This window comes from Pleurodeles waltl, chromosome 8 (genome assembly GCF_031143425.1).
Source record: "Pleurodeles waltl isolate 20211129_DDA chromosome 8, aPleWal1.hap1.20221129, whole genome shotgun sequence".
NCBI lineage: Eukaryota > Metazoa > Chordata > Amphibia > Caudata > Salamandridae > Pleurodeles > Pleurodeles waltl.
Window position 1 is genome coordinate 1,388,397,427 of NC_090447.1, and position 26,139 is coordinate 1,388,423,565.

General features: G+C 44.0%; 1 protein-coding gene across 1 annotated transcript in view; it reads right to left on the reverse strand.

The window, feature by feature from the left end:
* Nucleotides 1–26,139, reverse strand: part of LOC138249236 (pannexin-1-like) — a 195,078-nt gene that overhangs the window by 103,596 nt on the left and 65,343 nt on the right. The window contains exon 2 of the mRNA XM_069203208.1: nt 7,668–7,807. Within this exon, the coding sequence (XP_069059309.1) occupies nt 7,668–7,807 (140 nt within the window). The remainder of the gene's footprint in view (nt 1–7,667; nt 7,808–26,139) is intronic.

The window sequence follows — 26,139 nt, forward strand, 5'->3', positions numbered from 1 at the left end:
GGAGGAGCCTCGCCCTCCCTTAAGAGAAACTGAAGGTGAATCTATGCAGGAGGGTACTACTCGTGGCCCACTTTCATTCAGTGAACGTGAAGAACGACGGAGAAAAGGATTGTGCCTGTATTGTGGTGCCGCTAGTCATATGCTCCGCACATGCCCCGTTCGTCCTCTAAAGCCATCGGCAAACGCTACTTCCCGTCCTCTGTAAGAAGGGAGGGGACGGGATCATCTGTATACCTTCCATCAATTCTTTCAAGGACAATGACACCAATTTGGTCATGTTACCTATGACCCTGCAGTTACCTGATTGTCGTGAGGAAAGGACAATGGGCTTACTGGATTGTGGAGCTAGTGGCATTTATATGGATATGTCCTGGGCCACAACACAACGAATACCAACACGACCTAAGGATGTCCCGGAACAGGTACACACTGTAGATGGGTCCTTAATATCCTCTGGTGCAGTTGATACTACTACCCCGATTCTAAGTCTACAATTTGGGAACCACCAAGAACACGTCTCCTTTGACTTAATATCTTCTCCCAATCATTCTATAATTCTAGGGATTCCTTGGTTCATAAAACATAATCCTTATGTAAATTGGGAAACCAGGACTATTTCTTAGTCCTCTCAGTTTTGTCATGAACATTGTTATGCCTCAGACCCTTACTGGTCACCCAAGAAAATGATACCCTCTGAACCTACTACAAGTTGTTCCATAAATACAGTGCAAGGGGTTCCCGACCACTATTTGGACTTTAGAGATGTATTCCAAAAACCATCCAGGCCTGTTTTGCCCCCACATCGAGATTATGATTGTGCAATTCCCCTGGAACCTGGGGCGATCGTTCCCTTTGGGAGAATGTATTCTCTCACTGAATCTGAAAGGGAAGTTCTCAAAGATTACCTCCAAGAAAATCTTCACAGCGGTCTTATTGTACCATCTTCATCTCCGGCGGGGGCTCCCCTTTTTTGTACCCAAGAAAACTAAAGATATTCGTCCCTGTTTGGACTTTCGTGGTTTAAATAAGAACACTATAAAGGATCGTTATCGTTTACCTCTTTCAAAGATATTCTGGAAGTGGTCAGAGGGGCACAACAGTTACCAAATTAGATCTTCGTGGCGCCTACCACCTTTTGCGCATCAAGAAAGTAGATGAGTGGAAGACTGCTTTTCGAACCCCATTTGGTCATTATGAATACAGGGTTATGCCTTTTGGCCTAACTAATGCCCCCTCAATATTCCAAAGATTTATGGACTCTGTGTTCTCTGATTTGTTGAACCATACAGTTGTGATATACTTAGACGATATCCTTATATATTCTAGACGTCCTGAACTTCATTCTACACACGTTAAACAAGTTCTACAAAGACTCAGGCAACATCAACTTTACTGTAAGCCGGAGAAATGTGAGTTTGATAAAACCGAAGTCAAATATTTGGGCTATCACATTAGTCCCACTGGAATATCAATGGATCCGGAAAAGGTACAAGCCATCCTAGACCGGCCTTCCCATTCATCTATCAAGGAAACCCAATGTTTTCTAGGACTGGCCAACTTCTATCGTCAATTTATCTTTGACTTTGCGGAACAGACTAGTCAAATTACTCAAACACTAAAAAAGGTGAATCTACAAAATGGATTTATCTGGACAAAAGCGGCTGAAGCAGCTTTTCAAAGTCTAAAAAAGGCTTTCACTCAAGCACCGATACTGAGACATCCGGACACCAACAAACAATTTGTTGTTGTTACTGACGCATCCGAAAGAGCCATCGGAGCAGTATTACTCCAACAACAAGATGACGATGGTTTAGAACATCCAGTTTTTTTATCTGTCCCATGTACTCTCTGTGTCTGAACAACATTATTCAGTACTGGAAAGGGAATTATTAGCCCTTAAAACTACCTGCCAAGAGTGAGGACAATTCCTTATGGGTTCCAAAGAACCTTTTGAAGTGAGAACGGACCATCGGAATCTGCAATGTTTACGTAACTTTCAATGCCAGAACAGTCGCCAGGCTCGTTGGGCCTTTTTCTTTAGTCAGTACGACTTCTATGTCACCTACATTCCCGGATCCCAAAATATTCTGGCCGATGCCCTGTCTCGCTGTTATCCTGATTGTACTCCTACCACATCACAGTATCTACTCGAGCCTAGCAAGATCATTGGTGTAGCTCAATGATTCCTGGATGAGGTACAGCTGGAATATTCAAACCTTTCTGAACAAGAACTTGAGGACTTATACCCCCAGATACACAAACAGAAGGGATATTATTATTATAGGGACCTTTTGTTCCTCCCCACAAAAAGAGTGCAAGAAAGGGCGCTGCAGATGTGCCATGATTTTCCGATTGCTGGCCAGAGGGGTATCAAGGCCACGCAGGAATTACTCTTGCGATCCTTTTGGTGGCCTACTTTGAAACCGGATGTCGAAAGTTATGTACAGGCCTGTCCCATATGTGCCCAAGTAAAGACACCCCGTACCAGGCCAGCAGGATTACTGCAACCGTTACCTGTTCCACCAGCCCCCTGGCACACAATTTCGACCGATTTCATGTGTTCACTACCTCCATCAGCAGGAAATCAGGTTATCATAGTAACAGTAGATTCCTTTACAAGGATGGCTCACTTCACTGCCCTGAAGAAATGACCTACCTCACAAGAACTAAGTCAGATATTCATCCACCATATTTTTCGTCTCCACGGACTCCCACACAACATTGTGTCAGACAGGGGACCACAATACATCTCTCGGTTTTGGAAACATTTCTGTAGAACCTTGAACATCAATGTAGCATTGTCATCTGGATTCCATCCCCAAACCAAATGGGCAGACTGAACGTCTCAACCAAGGACTAGAGCTGTACCTTTGTTGCTTCTGTAATTCAACTCAGAGTAACTGGAACACATACCTTCCTATCGCAGAATTCTCTTACAACAACACTGTCCATAGTGCCTCCAAGGTCACCCCCTTTTTTTGTTCCTACGGCTATCATCCTACCTCTTTTCGTACTACTCCTAAGTCTATCTCTTCTCTTCCTGCTATCACCTCATTTTTCAAACGACTTCAGAAAATCCATAGACTGATTCGATCTAATCTGCTGGACACAAAGAGATACATGAAAAGAGTGGCAGATAAGAAATGCAGTGAGACTCCAGGGTATCACATCCAGGATAAAGTCTGGCTTTCTTCTAAATTTCTGCCCTTGCTGCACTCTCAGAATAAGTTTACACCTTGTTACTACGGTCCTTTCCGTACTCTTCAGCTAATTAATCCTGTCACTGTCCGTCTCCACTTACCTCGAAGATCCATCCGGTCTTTCATGTTTCTCAGTTGAAACCCTATACGCCTGATCCTTTCTCCCAGCAGTTCCCTTGTCCTCCTCCCTTGTTGGTGGATGATGAACCAGAATATGAGGTACAGGAAATTTGTGTCTCTCTTGTCTTTCGAAACCGTCTTCAGTATCTGATTCATTGGAAGGGTTACCCTCTTAGCGAATGCTCTTTGGAAGATGCTTCTTCTGTTCACGCCCCTCTTCTGATTCGTCAATTTTACCGCTTGTTTCTACACAAACCTGGGGCTCCGGGGGGAGGGGGACCTACTGTTGCGCTGTGGCGCAGGGCACAAGCTGAACACTCGGCTCAGGCCACGGCGCGCGGCACTGAGACGCGCCGCGCTCCCAGCCTCTCCTGCATTACTCAAGGCCCCAAATTGGGCATGGGGCCTTGTTTCTTTTCATTAAAACATAGCATTTCCCCCCACTTACCTCCTATTGTGTCCTTCTCTTGCTGTCACCCTCGTTTTTTCTCCCCTTTTATGTTTTCCCTTTTTCCCATCATTCACCTCTCTTCCCAGCATACCCTGGTTCCCTCCTCACTATGGTGCCTTGTCCATTGCCTTCTATGTATTGTTCCCTATCCAATATGGTGTCCCTCTACTTCCTGCCGGTCGTTTCCTGTTCTATGGGTATTTAAGGGCTGTGATTCTTTTCCTTCTTGCGCTGCAACACTTCCTGTTGGATGGTGTCTTCGCTCCTTCTCCCTTGCATCAGATACTGGTTCCGCTTTTTGTTCCAGTGTTTTCCTGTTCATTTTTGGTCTTGTGTTCTAAAAAGCTTAATCTTTTTGCTCTTATTCCAGGATATTCCTTTTTGAGGTTTTTACCCCTTTTTAGGGTTTTTTCCCTCTGGCACTCCTTCTGAAGGACACGGACTGCCCTTGGCGTTCCCATCGCCTGCAGCACTGTGGCTACCAGAAAGAGTCACCCCTATCTGGGCCAAGGCAGAACCTACAAGAACAAGAACCTCGTCACTCGTTCAGCGGACTCAAGGCTCAAGCAACGAGTAAGTTGTGAAACCCTCTGTCTGTGCCCGAACTAATAGGATAGCCTATAAACCCCATACCTGGAGAGTTGAACCAGGGGCTGGTTTAGAGTGAAGCTCGCAATTCTTCTTGGCAAGATCAGTATCAGCAGAGCTGACTATCTAACACAGGATTCTTTCAGGACAGTAGTGGCCGGAGTGCTCTTCTAACCACTCTGGGTCAATGCAATGTTTATATAATCAAAACCACACGTGTTAGAGGCACAGCTCTGATGCAATTATATGTCTAGATGTTAGAAAATTCACAGAACAGGCAACACAAACACCAAGATATCTTTTCCATATTCCTAACCTTGAACAGAGTGTACAGATTACATGTTGAGAAAGGCTAACCAAAAACAAGTAGCATGTACAATGTTTTGTTAGAATAATATTGTGCAAGTATAGAGTATGTAGATCTCTATATTGCTAAAATGCTAAGTCAATCTAAAACGTGCAAAATATAAAATATAAAGCAAAACTAAAATGGAGAACCAACGTAAGCCCACAAAGGCTTCAGGACAGCTCCTGTGAGCATATGCATTATTTCTGCTAAATTAACTGAGTGTTCTTAATTATACATCATACTATGACAACAAGTTGTCTTTTCTCCTCACTTGTGCCCTACCAAGAGCCATTGCCTAACAGTCTACCATTACACCACAAATATACAATTATCTGCTTCAATAAATCAACTCAATATTTACTAACATTTAGCTATGCCTCAGGAAAATAAGTTTATTTAGAATTATAATATCTAATTTCTCTACTGTAAAGCGAGTTAATTTCAAATTTCTGTTAAGTCTTTTTGCTGGAAATATCACTAGGGCTGCTTTTGGAATTTGCAGATTATTTGCTTCACTATCAACCCAGTACTCTCTGGATTTGTGTGGTAGTAATATATTTGTTGTAATGATATTAAATGTTTTTCTTTTCAAATACCAGAATATATGACTAAAGTTATAATATTGTTGGAATATTTACTCTGTGTATATTAGGCTGGTTTACCACAATGTCCCTAAACATTGAAAGTATGAAAGGAAAAGCCCTCCAGCACTTGAAGAAGTATGTTTCTATGGGGTAAATGCATTTCATCAGCATATCAAGTAACTTTTCTGTATGAGAGTACACCTTGCCCACAAAAGTCACAAGAGATACCAGCAGAAGATCGAAGAGAAGAGGTCTCATTCTTCTACTCAACGCAGTCTCAAGTGGGCCAAAACCAAATGACATTTTGAATGTCATTTGCAAAATGACAAAAACTAAGAACATTTTCCACAAAACAAAATTCTGGACATGCGCAAGATTACAGATGGTGTAAAAAAGAATCATACAGGCCTAGTATCCTTTTCATCATAGGAAGTGATCTCATGTATTTTTCAATCTTGTTATGGTACTTTAAGATTATGTTATAACTGTCGGTGGGAATTCAAACTTAGAATAATTATATATGCATGTAAGCCTGCAAGCTAAAAAACACATGTATCAAATTTCCACATTGCAGTTAGTTCTGAAATCAGTACTTTCCTGTATTGTGAACATAACATCATTACTCAACTTCATCAGTGTGAAAGGTAGTATTTTGCCCCAGCCATAAACTGTAACAAACAAAAGCACTTTGCTTATTCTAACAAAGCATATCAAAACCCAGAGTGTTTGGCGCTGAAAAGTCAACTTTGTTCATAAACTGCACTGCTTCAGGTCAGTTCTTGAGAAAAGGAATATGTCTGCATATTTTAAACCAGGTGGCCAGTTCCACTGCGATGGATAGATTAAAATACATAAACTCAGTTTATCATAAATTTCACTCCCCAAGTGGTGTATTTATTATTACGAGATCTGGCATTGGCCAACACCTTCTGATATAACTGACATGCTGGCCCAGATTTACCAAGGAGTAACACAATGCAGCTTAGCAGGTGAAGTTGCAGCACTGTGTAGCATGAAAAGTAGAGCAGCATACCATGATAACTACTAAGATGTGGCACAGTTCCCCTCTGTACCTGCGCTTTAGGAAGCCATGACCCAATGCAGACACCCTTGTCCCACAGTGCTAAGTTGAGAAAGTTCCATCAGGTCAAACTATGACCTCCTAGAAGTTGACACTTATGGAAGGAAAAGTACTTGGCCACTTGCTCAAACCCACCCAAGACAAGTACAACAGTGTCACTACCTCTGTATATTCTTTCCAGTTCGTAAAAATCTGCTGCAAACCCAGAAACAGCCCTTGATCAGCTGAGGCCTATCTTCAAAAAACATCACGTTCCAGGTGTAAGGCCTTTGCTGCTTGACCTCGCCACCCTCGGATTTTCAAAGCAATACGAGGACGTTCCTGACATTTCAACAAAAACTACCATAGCACCCAGCTTCTGGAGTCTACTGATGATAGGCAGTACATGTCACAAGTATTGTCCAAGATATCCGATTGGCTCAGTTCTGAAGAACTGCCTTACAGGGTTAGGAGGAAAGGGTTTTCATTTTTCTAAACCTACAGAGTATTATTATCTGAACAGTGTTTTAATATGAAGATGTGATGAGACAGATACTGCTGCCACTCAAGTGCATTTGCGGGATAGGGATGGGTCTGTTAGTCTTACCGCCCAGAAAGGCTATCAGCTGTTGATGACGATGTAAGACATGTTAACTGCACTGGACACAAGGTCAGGCTTTATGAGCTAACCCATGCAAGTAGCATTTGTGCCTGAATGTCTTTGCGTGCCCTACCACATTAAAGTCAAACCTATTGACTCTGTCAAGGCTTGTTGTTTTTGACTGGCCAGTCGTTTTGTTTAAAATTGAAGGTAATCCGAAAACTACCACTTTCAGATCCTTTATATTAAGTTTCAGAATGTAAATCATCAATTAATTCTGAACCATGCTGCATGCCCCCTATTTATTCTCATCACCTTAGCTATTATTTCAAAGGGGGGGTGACCTTGCTGTCCTTACTGGTATTGATGGTAATGCACTGCAACCAAACTGGTTTCAACAACCATATATTTTTAGTATTAAACTATGCTACTTTTGCTTTAGATCGTTGTGCTTTAATTACGTTTGGCCCTCAACCAAATATTGAGGAGCTTAGGGACTTAAAACCCGAGTGCTTTGAAAGTCGCACTTCTAGGCACTGAAAGTGAAGACAATATCACAGCTGACATTCAAAGTCTGAATTCTAAAAGAGCAATCAAGTACACTGCCTAAATTAGTAATATACCGACGTGTCCAAAGCATGAAAAGTGAGGGCGTAATAAAACCACAGTCCAAAAGCCAATAACATAATTCAATACTTTTATTTTGAAACTTACTTTATGAAGCCACAGAGGTATATTTCCCGATTCACTGCTGGATAAATGTTTCTGCTGTACAGCGGCCCAACAGAAAGAGTCAACGTATCCAGCCTGACGCTGGGAAAATCTGCTTGGGGAGAAACAGCTTATCTGGGCCCCTGCAAAAACATACACATTTGAATGTTACTTAAAACTGTTCCATATTTATGTTTACTTACAATGTTGAGAGTAGGCAATAACTGAGCAAAACCATAGCATGGTTTTGAAAATGAGGCACACCTGTGATTGACAGAGACAAACTGAACAATGGGCTAAATGTATGAAAAGATTTTGTGGTTGCAATCACTGCAGTTTGCAAAGTCACAGGGTTTGCAACCACAGAATGATATCAGGCAATGCACTAATCTCCTTTCAGAATTCGGAAAGACCATTCTGAATCACAAACGAAGTTTACCGACTCATTCTGAACCGCAATTAGGAATTACATGAAACGGATCTCCCCTCCTAATTGCACATCTCAGTGAGATGCATTAGTGGTTTGTGACTTCAAGTGTGCTAGTAAATAAATGATAAGGTACCGACACGGCTCAAATAACAAAGGAAATTCTACTTTATTATGCAGCTTTGTATAGCGCACTATCTCCCGGGAGGGTGTCCTGGCACTAAGCAGGTGTGAGTCTAGCCAGATCTAGGGCCTAGTGGTATTAGTCGTAAAGTCAGGTGTTCAGCTTCTTGCAGAGTACAAAAATTGAGGAGGAGGCTTTTATGCGTAAGCAGCAGGTCGTTCCACGCTTTAGAAACGTAGTGGAATGCTCGACTACTGGATCCGCTTTTTTTTTGTTGCTCAAAATCTGCTTAGTTAACAATATTTTGCGCATTGTAAAGGAATAGAAGTGAAGTTCCAGGTAAAGTTCACTTAGTATTTGCAATACAATCAGAAAAGGATCAAGGAATATCGTGACAAATGAAATTGTCTGGTTTCAGAAAAGTCCAAAACGGTATGGTGCCCAGAGCGAGAGGTGAGTACAACCTGTAAGTGTCCCAGATGGGGGAATTGGGGGAAGTAGGAGTACGTGGATGTGTTTCTAAATATTAGGTGGTGAGTTCCTATGCTAAAAGACAAGATGCTTTGCTTCAGTAATGATGAGCGCAGTGAGTGTGGGGAAAGGTTAACAAGAGTTAACAGAAATACGGAAAGAGGGTGGGAGAGGAAGAACATGGGAGGGAGTCAGGTCTCCAGCCAGATGTCTACGTTGGTGGTGGGGGGAGGTTTTAGCGTTGTATATTTTCTCCATTGGAGATCACCTTTATTCCAGGTGATCAAACAGGTTAAAGGAGCGAAGCTTGGTAGGTTGAAAAAGTAAGTACTCTAGTAGGGACATGTAATCAATGAGGTGTCCAGAGGTGCAGGGATTTCTTTTACATAAAGGATCATTTATGTCTCATTTGTTCCATTGCCATAGTGTGCAAGAGTTGTGTGAACCAAGATGTTATAGGTGGAGCAGAGGGAGACCTCCAGGCACAAGCTATGAGTTGCTTAGCTGCACCAGTCATATGGTATATGAGGTAGTCTGCAGGAATAGGGTAGCCCAGGGTGCCCTTAATATGGCTCAGAATCTCTTTCCAGAAGATGCCAAGCAAGGGGACGTGGCCACCATGTATGGTGGAAATCGCCTGTCTGTGTTCTGCAGTGCCAGCATAAGTCTGAGGCTGTGGGGTAGTGTGAAGGCAGGTTGGCATTGAGTACCACTGGAGTATTACCTTGTATGCTGTCTCCTGTTGGGAGATGCCGCTGAGATCCGAGGATTCTCCCTCCACAGTTGCTCCCATTGTTTCTGAGTAATGTTTAGCATATTATTGGGGTCCGATTTCCACTGGTATGGGTGTTGGGGCTGTAGGCATGATTGTTGAAGGACATTGTATGTCTTTGAAACCAGGCCCCAGGTGCCCTCAAAATTGTGGGCCATGGTTTCAAAAAGGGTGAGGGAGTGAGTAGCTGCCAGATTGGTACCCCTTGACAGTGGGAAGGAGCGAATATTGTGGCCGTTAATTCGGATGGAGGCAGTAGGCACTGTATATTAGGGCGTTATCCTACTAGTCGTGGTAGCGCCAGTCCAATTTTCTGAAGGACTGCTCGTAGGAAGGTCCAGCTCACCCCGTGGAAAGCCTTCCTGACATCCAGGGAGAGCAGTGGGGCAGGGACAGCACGACAGTGAGCTTTTTCAAATAGGTGAGCTAGTCGTCAGACATTGTCAGAGCCCTGTCTGTGGCCGATGAAGCCAACTTGATCAGGGCCTGTGAGGCTGAGGAGAAGGGTTTCCAGGCAGTTGGTAAGCATTTTGGTGTAGAGCGTGGCTTCTGTGTTTAGGAGGGCTATTAGGTGATAAGACGAACATAGCGTCAGATCTTTATCAGATTTGGGTATGAGTGTGATTTCTGCATTGGACATGGTAGGTGTAAGACCTGTGGCGTGAATAAAGGAGTTATAGAGCTTAAGCAGGTGGTTGTGGAGTTATGACAGAATAAACATATAAAAGGCTGGGGTAAGGCCATCTGGGCCTGTGGATTGACCCTTGGGGAGCTCCTTGAGAGCTTTACGGAGCTCAACCTTAAAGCTCCAGATCACGGGCCAAGTCTGGATTTAGCGGTTTCCAATGTTTCTGTCCAGGTTAGGGTCCATGACTAAGTTTAAGTCTCCTCCCACTATGATGTGGCCCCTCACCAATCTCAGTTGGTCTGCTAGTGTCTGTCGTAGAACCATGTCTTGTGCCTAGTTTGGAGCGTTGAGATTGAGGAGTGTAAGTGTGTGTCTGCCCCTCTCTATTGTCAAGCTCCGCTTTTTCATATACATAGGATGTGTGCATGTAGGAATCCAGACGAGCAGAGGTGTTGTGAAAGGAGGTGCAAGTGTTTAGGTATGTCGGATCAGTGTTATGTACAGTGTGGGAGAGGAGTTTGAATTGTGCTCATTTGTGTATAGGGAGCCAGTGGAGCTCCTTCCAGTGTGCTGTGATGTGAATTCGGAGTATGACGTTGAGAATGATTCTGGCCATCAAGTTCTGAATGGTCTGCAGCTTTCTGGTGAGAATTTGTTGAGTCCGGCACATAGGGTGTTCCTGTAGTCCAGATTTCTTGTGACGAGGGCTTGCATTCCTGTTTTCAGGGAGCTGACCAGAAGCCATTTGAAAATCTTCCTCAGCATCTTCACATATGAAAGCATGAGGACGTGACAGCATTGATCCGGGCGGTCATGTCAAGTTTGCTGTGAATGATGATCCCAAGGTATCTGTCGTGGATAGTAGAGTGGGTGTTGGTCTCAGTTCTGTTGGCCGCAAGGTGGAGTCCCAAGGTGAAGTACTCTTCCCGAATTCACAATTTGGGTATTATCAGTATTCAGCCTCAGACAGTTGGTCTTCTTTGTGTGGATTGTTCAGCAATACAGGCAATTAACTTGATCCATATTGGGTGTCTTCTCTATGAGGGAGAGAATGAGTTGTGTGTTATTAGTGGTCGAGAGGACGTTGATGTTGTGAGAGCTGGTGAGGCTGGCTAGAGGGATCATGTACGCAATGAAGAGGGTCGAGCTCACAAAGGATCCTTGCAGAATTTGAGAGATGAGGTCACAGGCACCCGAGGTGTACAGCATCAGTCTGACTGACAGAATCCTTCGAATCAGGAAGAAGCAGATCTATTGTGTCCTTGAATTCTGATGTTGTGTAAGCTTTGGATGAGGGTGAGGGTCCATGTGTGTCTCCTCCATCCAGAGTCATATGGATGGCATACATGGCAGTGATGAAGGCAATTTCTTTGCCGTTGTTGGGTCTAAATCCAGACTGAGTGGTGTCGAGGACTTGGTAGTTGTTGAGGAATTTGGTGAGGCGTCTTTGATGATTTTCTCCTTTGTCAAGAATGGTAGCAGGGGATTCACTCTGTAGTTGGCAAACACTGAAGGTCTGGGAGGACAGTTGTGTGTTTCCAAGCATGGGAAGGTTACGGAAGAGGTGGAGGTCTTCAGCATGGGTGTGAGCATGGTGTTGACGGTTGCAGTCTTCTGGACTAGGTGTGGTTAGGGAAGAGGTCTGATGGGGTGCCTGAGTGAATGGACTTCATTGTGTCAGTGGATTCTTCTGGGGTGATGAGCGGCCATGTGGTTAGCTTTGGTAAAGATCAGAAGGTGATTGGCTACATCTGTCATGTCCATTTATGGTCTCAATTTGCTGTTAGTAGGGGTGATTCTGTTGCTTAAGAATTGAGAGAGACTGTTGTAGATGACCTGTAAAAGGGTGATCAACTTGGAGGCAACCACTGGTGAGCTAAAATCCTTCACCCTGACAAATATTTCCTTAATTCTTTTGGTATTAGCATTGATGGGTTCCACCAGAGTGGTGCGTGTGGTGGTCCTTATCATTTGGTGGTAGTGTCTTAGGGTGGTTTTGAACATTTAAGTAGGTAACCAAAAGCAGATCTCATGCAAAACTGCAGGGCATTGAAGCCAAAAGGCATGGGAAGGGGTACATCTGATCCAGGGATACCTGTGATTGAAAAGCAATCCAATGAAATGGTGAATTAATCCCATATCAGTCAGGGAAATAATTGAGAGGGGCGAGAATATGAAAACGTTTTTTCACTCTGAGGAATTAAAGCTAATGTAGCGACAGGGGATTCCGCTCACAGATCCGGCATACTAAAGAGCCAATCTTTGGCTGGATACAAATCACTATTCTTAATTTTCCTCCTCTTCTGGTTTTGTTCTAGATTACTTATTGTAACTTTTTTCCTATCTCATGTATCCCTTTTGGCTTCAATGCCTTACAGTTTTGATTGAGGTCTGTTTTGGGTTGCCTATTTAAGTGTCTTCTGACAATGGCCCGATGATGGCCTTGGTTAAATAAACCACTTGACGTGAGCCGTCAACAATCTTCTGCAGTATTGACTGCAATGTTCTTTGATATTCTACATTATACACAACCAGTAATGTTCTGTGTTGCATAAGGAGTTTTTGGATATCATACAGTGTGATCTGAGTAGCTTATTGTCTCTTTTTAAATATCTTCCTTTTAGTTGTATACATAATTGCTAGCATTTCGCTGACCACAATTGCCAGTGCAAAATTACTACAGTGCGCAGTTATAACACTGTACCTTTAAATTGACTACAATACACTATGAGGGGCATACTTATGAGTGGTGCAAGGGTGCCTCGGTTGGTGCTAGGCTGCCAAAATGGAGTCAGCACAAGGGGTAGGGAGAGGAAACTAGGGATAAATGCGGGGAATCCTTGCCCTTTCCCTGTGACGCAGGGCAGTGAAGCAAGGTGACTTGTTGCACTGTGCCACAAAACCCATAAATATGGGCATAAATGTTTAGTATTTTTGGAGTTGTATGGTCTTTATTCCGCTCAAAGTTTTCTTTTTTATTGTGGGCTTACCCATTTAAAATCACTTTGATAAATTATCTATTTATTGAAATTCACAACTTGTTAATATTTCTGAACCTCCCACCCCACCAAGTGAACCATTGTCTTTTATATCTTTATGTATAAGGTGCCAGCACATAACCAAATGCAACCAAATGCTTGGGGGCAAGGAGGGGGGCTTGCTGAGATTCATTCTGTAGCAGTAGCAGTGGAGAAACAACTGCATGCATTAAAGTACACCCGACTGGGAACAGACAAACACAGCTCATTGTCACGCTAAGAGGTACCCACAAAACAGAATGTGACGTTTTACTAGGCCAGATTTACTGTTTGGTCAGATACTTATTCGCATTTGGAAGCTGCTTGCTTATTTGCATTTACCACCAACCTTTTATTTATCAATTATTTAAAGCTGCTGCCAGTTATGTACATTTTTTATAATACATTGGAAAATGTAGCATAAATTGCAATTATTTTGCATATAAATTCTCATACGCATAGCACAGCAATTAGGCAACATTTTATTGCTGCACCTAAACTGACCTGTTTTTTTAAATATATATTTTTGCAAATAAGTATTTTTTGATGGTTCTCTTTGTGCTACTTCATATATCCATCTTCTGTCTGTGGTTTGCTCTTAGGCAGCTTTCTGGATAAGTTTGTTTTCCTCCTTCTTTCCTTCTGTTAGGCCCATCAGTTTCAAATTCCATTTTCAATATGTTGCTTCCATTTCACATCCAACTGATTTCCCGCAACCAAAAAGTAAGTCATAATTCATAATTGGGGGTGATTTAGTTAGCTATCTCCATGTTTAAAATGGAAAGGTTGAAGTAGCCTCCCAGGTAGATTACAACTCTCATGGGAGATTAGCAGTAATTCTCAATTGTCTGGGAGAGTGAATACCTGCTCTTCTTACAAGCATGTTCTTGAATCCTTTCTCCAATATCTGCAACTCTTCTCACTAACCTGCATGTTTCCACCTGAACTAATACAAGTGATCAGTTCCCAAATAGGTATGTGTTTTAAGGTGGTGCATGGTGTGCAGCCCGTATTGGTTACTCAGGGCAAAACATTGAATGTTCATAAAACAAATTGTCTTTTTTGTCTCCTGTTCATCCTTTTATCAAGCCGTGTACCCAGAGTTCTATTTTCATCATGTTCAAGTTTATCTCACTGGAGTAGCTTGACAATTTTAGCACTTGTCCTGATGAGGACCAATCAAGGTGCTCTCTGGATGGTCTTGAGGGATTCAGCAGCCTTGTGTTATTGCGTACATCACACAATCTGCACACCACACCAGCCACGCTGCACTTTCAACCCTGAATAATACTTAACCATGTTTCTTTCTGTGCCTATTTTGCCTTTATCATTGTTTTCAATTTAACATGTGTTATTCGAGTAAATGCTGTTTAATGTCACAAATGTTAAACTTATATATTCATTCCTGACCGGAGATGAGTAAGTTTGAAAAATGTTAATAACAAATTGAGCGGGAACTACGGACATTGATAATCTGTCAGGGACAGATTCACTGGACCCTCAGAATTTGTGCTCAAACATTTGTGACAAGCATTGGATTGAGGAAACTCAATATTGTCAACCCATGTTTTGTATTGTCTCTTTTTAATTTGACTGTTAAAATAAAGGAGATTTTTTTTTACAAATTTCAACCGGATAATCTCCAACTCTGTTCAATCACTTCAAAAATGATCTTCTAGTTATCTGCATACACATAGTTCATACAATCATTCTTTCTAGAGATATAAGACATGCTCGAAATATAGCCGTGGCCTCTGGGGCTCTATATGTTTCCTTCTTTGTTACACCTATATATCTGGTCTGCAGCTGAAAGTCATTCTCAGATCCCAATTGCTAGTCTTGTTTTAGCAACACATTATACAGATGTAGGTATTGGAAATGCTCTGCACCACAGCTATTCCAACAATGGATTTATAAGCTAGTGAAAGATGTAAAATCAGGGAAATAGAGGGTAACTGTCACTCTTAAGTGGTCTTTTCCAAAACTTTTGCCTTACACCTCTATTTTTCATGATCTCGTTTTATTGGCCTTTGGACTCTGTTCACATCACCAATGCTAACCAATGCTAAAGTGTGTGTGCTCTCTTCTTTGAACATGATGAAATTGGATCACACCCAATAGTCACATTTAATTTGCTTGTGAGTCCCTAGTAAAGTGGTACTACATGTATCCAGAGCCTGTAAATTAAATGCTGTTTTGGGTCCTCTAGCACTCATTGACCCACTCGCTTAAGAAGCCCTTTAAACACGTCTCAGTTCTGCCACTGCCACCTGTGTGTGTAATTATAAACTATCCATAAGACCTGCCAAAATAAATATTTTGCCAGGCCAAAACCTTCCTTTCTAATACATATGTCACCTGTTGGCCCTAAACAGCCTCTAGGGCAGGGTGCAGTATATCTAAAAAGTTAGACATGTACCTTTAAGTTTTGCATGTCCTTATAGTGAGAAACTCCTAAATTTGTTTTTCACTGCTGCAAGGCCTACCTCTCCCATATGATACCATTGGGTTACCTCATTACACTTAATCAGTGCTAACCTTCAATTGGGAGCAAGTAGAAATGTCAAGAGAATGTCTAAATAATTGTAAATGAAAATTATCTTTAACTGTAAAGCTGGATTTTAAGTCACAATTCTGAAATGCCACTTTCAGAAAGTTGACATTTTCTTATCCCAACCATTTGGTGCCTGTAGCCTTTTTCCTGGGTCACATGGTTAGGCGTAGCAGGCAGTTGGTTTTTGTGTATTGTTTCGAGACTATGAGACAATGTGAAATAGGCGTTGGCAGGATAGGCCATCTCTGACATGATGACAGGGAGGATCTGTCACCTTCCACACTTGCACATCACAAAGGTTCTGCCCAGGACACTCACAATGGATTTTGACACTAATCTTTTGTGACCCCAGACAAGCTGGGGCAAGGGCAGAGAAGCAGGAAATTCCAAACACCTTTGGGGGTGTAAGCCTCAAGAACTTTCTCCTACTTCACAGTGGACACCGGGTATATATAATAAACCCTCAGATTCAACTCTTCAGTACGCCACTGGACCTGTGGAAGACTCAGATGGACTGTTGCGCTGCTCTATTGCCCTGCTCCCCGAGTAAAAGGACTGCACCTGCATTTTGATCCAAAGATCACCACAGTGGCTCCAAGGGCAAGTTGGCTGAATTCCTAATCAGATTATCCTCTCACATGCACCTGGGCTCAGTCTGTGAGTCTTGTTCTTTCTAGTGGCACCACCTCAGTCCTGGACCCTTGGAAGTGGGCTTGAAGGTGCGCTGCCAGCCCAGCTGTGGTCCTGTCCCCAGAATCAGCTCAAGGCATCACATCTCCAATGCCGGACCTTGCATTGCAGCCAACAGTCTCCTCGGAACCCTGCTGCATGACCCATGCACAATGCAAGCCTTTGCATCACAAGCCCATTATTGATGATGCAGGACTACGCATTACAGTCCTGCAGCTTTGTCAAAAGGACAGCTGCACGATGGATCCTCAACGTGGGATCTCAGAACGCTCTACAAACCAGGATTTAATGTACTCTTTTCTGTTCATCAGACCTAACTGGGTTCCTGTATGAAGCCCTTGCTCTTCAGCAGTCAGCCTGAACATGTGACTTTGTCCCAGATTGGAGCAACCAGATAACCAAAGTTGGTGCTTTGTGCTTCTAGGAGCTATCTTTACTTAAATCTTTGAGAATTGTATATCTCCGGTTCTACTGCTTAGAATTTTGTTCTGAAATGATTTATTACATTCTAGTCTATTTTTCTAAATTGTTGTGGGATTTTTCTTCGTATTGTGTTTTCACCTTATGACTGTTTGAAGTGCTGTATACATACTTTACACATTGCCTTTTAACCCCTCAAGTGCCCGGGACGTAACGGTTACGTCCTCGTTTGCACAGCTCGGGTGCCGAGGACGTAACAGTTACGACCTGGTATGGGCGCTCCCCCTGATGGCCTCGCACCCCACTCTCATGGGCAGTGATGGAAGGGGAATCGCTTCCCCTTCCACCTCCGCCCATCCCCCGGACCCCTGTGGCATTTGATGACCTCATCAGAGGCTGCCTCCACGCTGATAGGAGGAGAAATGCAGAAGCATTTCTCCTCCGATCACGTGAGGGGGTGAGAGAGACATGAAAGGTGAGGAAAGGCCTTTCCTCTCCTTTCATGTCTCTCTCAGCATTTCTGCTGCCTGATCGCAAAGCGATCGGGCAGCAGAAATGCCCACTAGACACCAGGGATTTTTTTGTTTTAGGCTACTGAATAAGGGGTGTGGCCTCTTGGGCAAGGGTCGCTCCCCAGGGGGCAAATTAATTTAAGGCCTTTTCTGTCCCCCTTGGGGGCAGGCCGGCCTATTTTTATTAGGCCAATCTGCCACCAAAGGGGGCAGAAACCACTAGACACCAGGGATTTTCTTTTTAGGTAAGTATCACGTGAGGGGAACGCCCCTTGGGCAAGGGTTGCTCCCCTGGTGGGGGTTTGTTTTAGGCCATTTCTGCCCCCTTGGGGGCAGATCGGCCTATTTTTATTAGGCTGATCTGCACCCGGGGGGGGCTGAAATCACTAGGCACCAGGGATTTTTTTCTTGCGGGAATTTCACGCAAGGGGTGCGACCCCTTATGCAAGGGTCTCCCCCTGGGGGGCAAATTTATTTTAGGTAATTTCTTCTCCCCTCGGGGCAGAAACCACTTAGGCACCAGGGATTGGTGCATGTGTATGTGTGTGTTTTGTTTGTGGGGCAGCCCCTTGGGCAAGGGTCGCTCCCCATGGGGGCACATTACTGTTGGCCATATCTGCCCCCCTTAGGGCTAACTCTCAAAATAATCCCACTTGGAATGGTGAGGGCTGCACTTTTTGGGCTTTGGGACGCTGCCATGTAGAAAAATCCACAAGACCTAGACACATCTGAAAACTAAACATCTGGGTGAGTCCAGAGTGGTGTGCTTCATATGCACCCGCATCATTTTCTTACCCACAATGCCCTGCAAACCTCCAACTTTGCTGGAAATCACACATTTTTCCTCCATTTTTGTGTTGGAACCTTCCGGAATCTGCAGGAATCCACAAAATTCCTACCACCCAGCAATGTTGCATCTATACCGATATAAATTCTGCCCCACTTGTCAGCCTAGAAATGTTTTTTTTTCAAACTGCCCTTTTGGACCCGCTTTGGTTACCCCTCTATTTCATCATGTTTTTGGCTCTTCCCTGTCACAAGGCACTTGGCCCACCTACACAAGTGAGGTATCATTTTTACTTGGAGACTGAGGGGAACGTTGGGTGGTAGGAAATGTGTCCCAATGCGGTGATCCCACACAGAAATGTGGGAAAAATTTGATTTTTTAGCTAAATTTGAGGTTTGCTGAGGATTCTGGTTACGAAAACACTGGGGTATCCACATAAGTCACACCGCCCTGGACTCCCTCAGGTGTCTAGTTTTCAGAAATGTCTGGGCTTGGTAGGTTTCCCTGTATGGCTGCTGAGCCCAGTGTAATATGATGTTTAATTATTTGTTATATAGGATGTTATATTTCTTTCTTTAATATGTGTACTGTTTTGGTATTCTTGTGTATTTTCTGCTCATGCCACTCAGCGTCATCAATCGTTCGAGTTCAAGGGTTTTGGTTCTTCTCGGCAGTTGTCGGTTAACTCTCGTCCTGGAAGGTTGATGGTGCTGTTGTGAGTCATTTACCTAAGAAATAAACTTCCTGAAGATTTATCTCAGACCTGGATTACGTCGTTTGTTGTTCCTGCACACTACAATCCCACATTTTATGGTACCAGGAGTGGGGTGACGTTTATCATTGATGGAGTTATGGAATTGTATTTTCCTGAGGACCCACCGACATCTGCACTTCAAAATTGCTGTATTGTGTTCACGGAACTTGCGGCTGTTTGCAGATTCAAGTAAGACTGATTTTTAAGACTTTGGGGGTCATTCTGACCCTGGCGGTTGACTACCGCCAGGGCCGGGGACCGCGGATGCACCGCCAACAGGCTGGCGGTGCATCCATGGGCATTCTGACCGCGGCGGTACAGCCGCAGTCAGAAACGGGAAACCGGCGGTGTCCCGCCGGTTTCCCGCTGCCCTAGGGAATCCTCCATGGCGGCACTGCAGGCAGAGCCGCCATGGGGATTCCGACCCCCTTACCGCCAGCCTGGTTCTGGCGGTTTTGACCGCCAGAACCTGGCTGGCGGTAACGGGTGTCGTGGGGCCCCTGGGGGCCACTGCAGTGCCCATGCCAATGGCATGGGCACTGCAGGGGCCCCCTAACAGGGCCCCACCAAGATTTTCAGTGTTTGCCAAGCAACTGCACCCGTCGCACCCCTTCCACTCCGCCGGCTCCATTCGGAGCCGGCATCCTCATGGAAGGGGGTTTCCCGCTGGGCTGGCGGGCGGCCTTCTGGCGGTCGCCCGCCAGCCCAGCGGGAAACTCAGAATTACCGTGGCGGTCTTTTGACCGCGCAGCGGTATTCTGATGGCGGGACTTTGGCGGGCGGAAGTCAGAATGACCCCCTTTGTTTTTTGCCATTATGTTAGTGCGTGAGGCTAAGCGCCACGCTAGTTGATAGGAAGCTGTGACGCATGTTGCCAGAAACGGACACTCAATACCACGCTCATTGACAGGAAACTGTGACACGTGTTGCCAGGAAACAGGTGCTCTACGTATGAACACGGCTATGTTGCCTGGTTATGGAGGTTGGTGCTGAAGAACGTATTTATTTGACCATTTCAGGCACGAACTGGAGCGTGACAGGTTGCCTAGTTACTAGAGAATTTGCCATCCGTTTCTGGGCCTCCTGATGAAGAATCTGAGTGAAATGTGTATGAGGAGGGTAAAGCAAGAATGATGAAGCAATATTCTGATGAATCCAGTGTGTTGTTAGAAAGGTTTAATTTTGCCATGTGCAAACAATCTGCTGAAGAAACTGTTGAGGAATATGTTGCAACGTTACGAGTATTAGCAGCCAAGTGTGACTTTGGTAGCAATGTAGATGTGTACATACCAGATCAATTTGTGTTTTATTGTTTCTCAAGGACAATTCAACAGCGGCTTCTAGCATGTCATAATCCAACATTGGCAGAAACAATTGATATTGCTAAAAGCATTGAGAGGTCAATTGTTTCTTCTATAGTTTTGTCTAATCACAACCCCCACATGGCAATCAGTTGTGTAACATAAGATAATGCAATATGTGCTATCACTGAGAAGTCACAAAAGCATTAAACAAATCAAGGTCAAAGCACATATGGTTGTTAAAGATGTGGATCCCATAATCACATTGGGAATAGTTCATCATGCCCTGCCATAGGTAAAAAAGTGCATTAAATGTCATAAAATGGGACACTTTCAAAAAGTGTGCAGAGGTAGTGCACGTTCAGTCCTGGCTCATACAATAATTTGTCGAAAGTACGGATCAGTAATGTATACACCAAGAATTCAGAGGATGATGTTCAAGAAAGTACTAGTAGATTGGGCAATGTAGCTTTGACTCTGGACATACCTAATCAATTAACTGTGGAATCTAGTATGGGATGTGTTAAGGGACCTATATGTGTTGCTTTGATAGGTGGGAAACAAGTGACTGTCATGGTAGATTCCGGATCCCCAGTAACTATTTTAGCTGAAAAAACTTTCTGTTCTTTATGGCTTAAACCATTTGTTTTTGAACGTCCTGATATAAGTCCCAAGGCTTTTGGCGATCAGGACATGGATCTGCTATGGTTTTTTGATCAGAGCTCTTGGGCAGATGTAGTTTCACTAAGGTGTATGTGGCTGATAATGGGAGAGACATTGTAGGCTGAAGGGACTTAGCAAAACTGAATGTTATTTTACATCCAGGACATGACATTCTGATTGTATTGACACCGCCGCCCACAACCTCAGACAGTGGATCAACGACTGCGCCAACTCACTTGCCCCACTCAAAAAGACCTCCAACAACCAAGCCACCAAGAAAGCCACCTGGTTCACCGAAGAGCTCCAGACCTCCAAGCGCATCTGCTGGAAACTTAAGAATAAATGGCTCACCAAACACACACCCGACAGCCTCACGGCCCACAAAGACGCCACCCGCACACACCACCAACTAATCAGACTAGCCAAAAGATCATCCTTCAAAGACCGCCTAGATAACAACGCACACGACAGCAAAGAGCTCTTCAGCATCATGAAAGAACTCTTGAACCCAGCACCAACATCAACGACATTCCACCCTCACAAGAGCTCTGCGACTCTCTGGCCACATTCTTCCACCAAAAGATCACTGACATCCACAACAGCTTCAACACCACAGCCGCCCCCACCACGCCAGACACCACCCCCGCTAATACCACCCGCTCCAATCGCCTAACCTCCTGGGCCAACGTCAACGACACCGAGACACGCAAATTCATGAACTCCATCCACTCCGGATCTCCGTCAGACCCATGCCCCCACCACGTGTACAACAAAGCGGACGCAGCCATTGCTCCCCAACTACGGAAGGTCATCAACATCTCCTTTGAAACAGCAACATTTCCGGAAAGCTGGAAACACGCCGAAATCAACGCCCTACTTAAGAAGCCCAAAGCAGATGCCCAGGACCTTAAGAACTTCCGACCCATCTCCCTACTCCCGTTCCCTGCGAAGGTCATCGAGAAAGTCGTCAACGCACAATTGACTCGCCACCTCGAAAATAATGACATCCTGGACCCCTCCCAGTCCGGCTTCCGACAAAACCACAGCACCGAGACCGCGCTCCTCGCCGCCACAGACGACATCAGACGCCAAATGGACAACGGCGAAACTTCAGCCCTCATCCTCCTGGACCTATCAGCCGCCTTCGACACGGTATGCCATCACACTCTGATAACCCGCCTCTCCGAAGCCGGAATACAAGAGAAAGCCCTCGAGTGGACCACATCCTTCCTCTCCGACAGAACCCAGAGAGTCAGCCTCCCTCCCTTCCGCTCCAAAGCCACCAAAATCATCTGCGGCGTACCCCAGGGCTCATCCCTCAGCCCAACACTATTCAACATCTACATGGCACCCTTCACCCAAGTAGCCCACCAACACAACCTCAACATCATCTCCTACGCCGGCGACACCCAGCTCATCCTCCCCCTCACCAAAGACAAGCACACCGCCAAGTCCAACCTCCACGAGGGAATGCAGGCCGTTGCCGAATGGATGAGAAACAGCCGCCTGAAACTGAACTCGGACAAGACGGAGGTCCTCATCCTCGGACCCAACCCCTCCGCCTGGGACGACTCCTGGTGACCTACATCCGTAGGAACCCCACCAACACCTACCGACCACGCACGCAATCTGGGCTTCATTCTCGACACCTCCCTCTCCATGTCAAAACAGGTCAACGCAGTCACCTCCTCCTGCTACAACACTCTCCGCATGCTCTGCAGGATCTACAAGTGGATCCCAACTGACACTAGAAAAACAGTGACGCAGGCCCTCGTCAGCAGCAGGCTAGACTACGGCAACGCACTCTACACAGGCATCCCAACAAAACAACTACGGCGCCTCCAACGCATCCAAAACCCCTCCGCCCGAGTGATCCTCAACATACCCCGCCGCAACCACATCACACCCCACCTGAGAGACCTCCACTGGCTCCCCATTGAAAAGAGGATCACTTTCAAGCTCCTCACCCACGCACACAAAGCACTCCACAACACCGGACCTGCCTACCTCAACAACAGACTCAGCTTCTACACCCCCACCCGCCAGCTCCGCTCCACAGACCTCGCACTCGCCACCGTCCCCCGCATCCACCGAAAGACATCCGGCAGCAGATCCTTCTCCTACCTCGCCGCCAAGACATGGAACACTCTCCCAATCAACCTACGACGGACCCAGGACCTACTCGCCTTCAGAAGACTCCTCAAGACCTGGCTCTTCGACCAGTAGCAGTTTACCCCCCCCCCCTCAGCGCCTTGAAACCCTAACGGGTATGTAGTGCGCTCTATAAATAGAGTGATTGATTGATTGATATTGGGAGAAGATTTAAACGATTTAGTACCAGTTTCCTCAGCTTTGTCATCCGAGTCAGTGCTGGAAGAATTGAAGAGCCAATTTCCTGGAGTATTTCAGGATAAAGTAGGAACTGTTCAAGGCTTAAGCATAGTATTGAACTCAAAAAGGAGCTATACCTGTAGTTTATAAAGTTAGACCGGTTCCTTTAAGTATCAGACAGAATCTGAAAGATTTATTGGACAAACTTGTTTCTGAGGGGATTATCACTCTTACAGACTCATCTGAGTGGGTTTCGCCCATAGTTCTTACTAAAAAAAGTTCTGGTGATCTTAGGTTGTGTGTGGACTTGAGATCACTCAACAAAAAACATTTTAGTGGATTGCCATCCTCTTCCACACATACAAGAGCTGATCGCAAGTGTGGGAAATTCATTTTTTTTTTCAACTATAGATCTTCGTTCAGTGTATCATCAGATTGCGTTGAGTGAAGAGTCTCAGATGCTCACTACGTTTGTCACACCATTTGGTGCACTTAAATATAGACTTCCTTTTGGCTTGGCTTCTGCTGCCAGTGTCTTTCAAAAAATGATGGACACGTTGTTCAGCAGTTTAAGCAATGTGGTAGCCTTTCAGGATGATATTCTTATTCACACTAACACTACTGAAGAGCATATTTTACTTTTGATTATTTTTTTTAATATTCTTCAGTCACATGGTATAACAGTAAAGACTGAAAAATTTAAAATCTTACTTGAACAAGTGGAATATTTGGGTCACACCATATCTGGTGACGGGATAAAACCTAAACTTTGCAATCTAGAGGCCATTAGAAATGCTCCTCCGTCTACTGATAAGGATGCACTACGTTCATTTTTGGGGTTGTGCGAATATTATGCATGCTTTGTGCCAGGTTATGCTCTAATGGTTCAACCTTTGAGATCATTACTCAAAAAGATGTAACTTTCCAGAATGTTAAGGATTTGGTTCTATCTGCTCCTTCTCTTAAACCATTTGTTCCTTCAGGGAAATCTTTTATAGCTGTGGATGCCAGTCTGAAAGGCTTAGGAGCTGTTTTTGGGGCAGATTGTCAATGGTAAAGAAAACACAGTAGCTTTTGCTTCTAGGACACTTTCTGTAGCAGAAAGTAATTACAGTACCATTGAAAGGGAGGCTTTAGCTTGAGTATGGGTTGTGCAAAAATTCAAGACCTACATATGGGGTAATAGCTGTGAGGTTTATACTGCTCAGCGGAAATGGGTTGGGTAAGGCTTCTGCTCGTTTAGTTTAGTCTTTTGTCTAAGTTACAAGAATATGATTTGTCTGTGAAGCACATTTAGGGTGGCAAAAACACCAGAGCTCATTGTTTGTCACGTATGCAATTACAAACTTATGATGAGGAGTCAGAGAAGCAAGACAATGAATGTGTAGTTGGTTTAGTCGATGCCATTTCAGCTAGTGATGGAAACATTACAATGAATGATTGGAAGACAGCTATGTTAGAAGATAAAATTCTATCTCAAGTCTTCAAATTGTCAGTGGTTGGCCTTCTGAGAAAACACAATCTATTGAATTGAGGACGTATAAACAGGTTGCCTGCAAATTATCTTTTGAAAATGATATTTGCATGAGAGGCAATTTGTTTGTTCCGCCTATTAGTTTACAAGACAAAATTGTGTGAATTGCTCATGAGGGGCATTCAGAGATTTCAGCAACAGTGAAAAAATTGAAGGAAGCGTATTGGTGGCCTGGTATAGACAAGCAGGTTACTAATTTAGTAGATAATTGCTCACATTGTGTTGTGTCCGATAAACACTGGAGAAAATATAATCAAACCTTTGTGTCCTCTTCTCTTTCCTAATAGAGCCTGGGATAGTATAGCTATAGATTTTTCTGGTCCGTTTTATATTTTGCCGAAAAAGATGAGGTTTCTAATTGTAGTGATAGATTATTTTTCTAAGTGGATTTATTATTCGTTCATTGAAAGTGCAAATTGCAGAGTCTGTTATAGTGTTTCTTGAAAACCATTTTCTTTTGGAAGGTCCACCAGTTTCAATTGTTACAGATAATGATGTACATTTTACATCCAAAAAGATGGAAGTATTTAGGGAAAAATATGGTATTAAGCACTCACAAGTGGCATTATACAGTCCTGCTTCCAATGGTTTGGTTGAACGGGCTAACCGCATATTGAAAGAAGGGATACAAACTGCCATTGCCACTAATGTAGATGTTGGTCAGTTTCTTGAAGAGAAAATATGGGCATATCATACTACACCACATTCAACTACTGAGGTGACTCCTTTTATGTTACTAAGGGGAAGAAAAGCAGTTACCAATTTGATTCCATCTTGGCTTTTGAAAACCAGTAAATCCGAAGAGAAAAAAAATGAAATGTTAGACTTGGCCAATTTAAACGACATGGTGTCAAAGAAACAATTCATGCAATTTTTTTTTATTATATTAGAAATAGGGTGAAAGATTGCAAAGTTAATGTTCAAGACTATGTTTTAATTAGAAAACCGCAAAGGTTCATAAAAGGTGAATCCAGGTTTTCTTTGCCTATTAAGGTTATTAAAGCAACTAATGTCTAGTTTTAAAAAATGCACAGGTTTGGCAGGTTTCCTTAGGTGCCGGCTGAGCTAGAGGCCAAATTCCACAGCTAGGAACTTTGTAAAAAGACAGCTCTGTTGTCTTTGGGAAAATGTGATGTGTCCACGCTGTGTTTTGGGGCATTTCCTGTCACGGGCACTAGGCCTAACCATACAAGTGAGATACCATTTTTATCGGGACACTTGGGGGAACACTGGGTGGAAGGAAATTTGTGGCTTCTCTCAGATTCCAGAACTTTCTGTCATCGAAATGTGAGGAAAAAGTGTTTTTTTGGACAAATTTTGAGGTTTACAAATGAATATGGGTACAACCTAGTGAGAGCCCCACAAGACACCCCATCCTGGATTTCCCTAGGTGTCTAGTTTTCTAAAAAAAATACAGGTTTGGTAGGTTTTCCTAGGTGTCGGCTGAGCTAGAGATCAAATCCACAGCTAGGCACTTTGCAAAAAACACG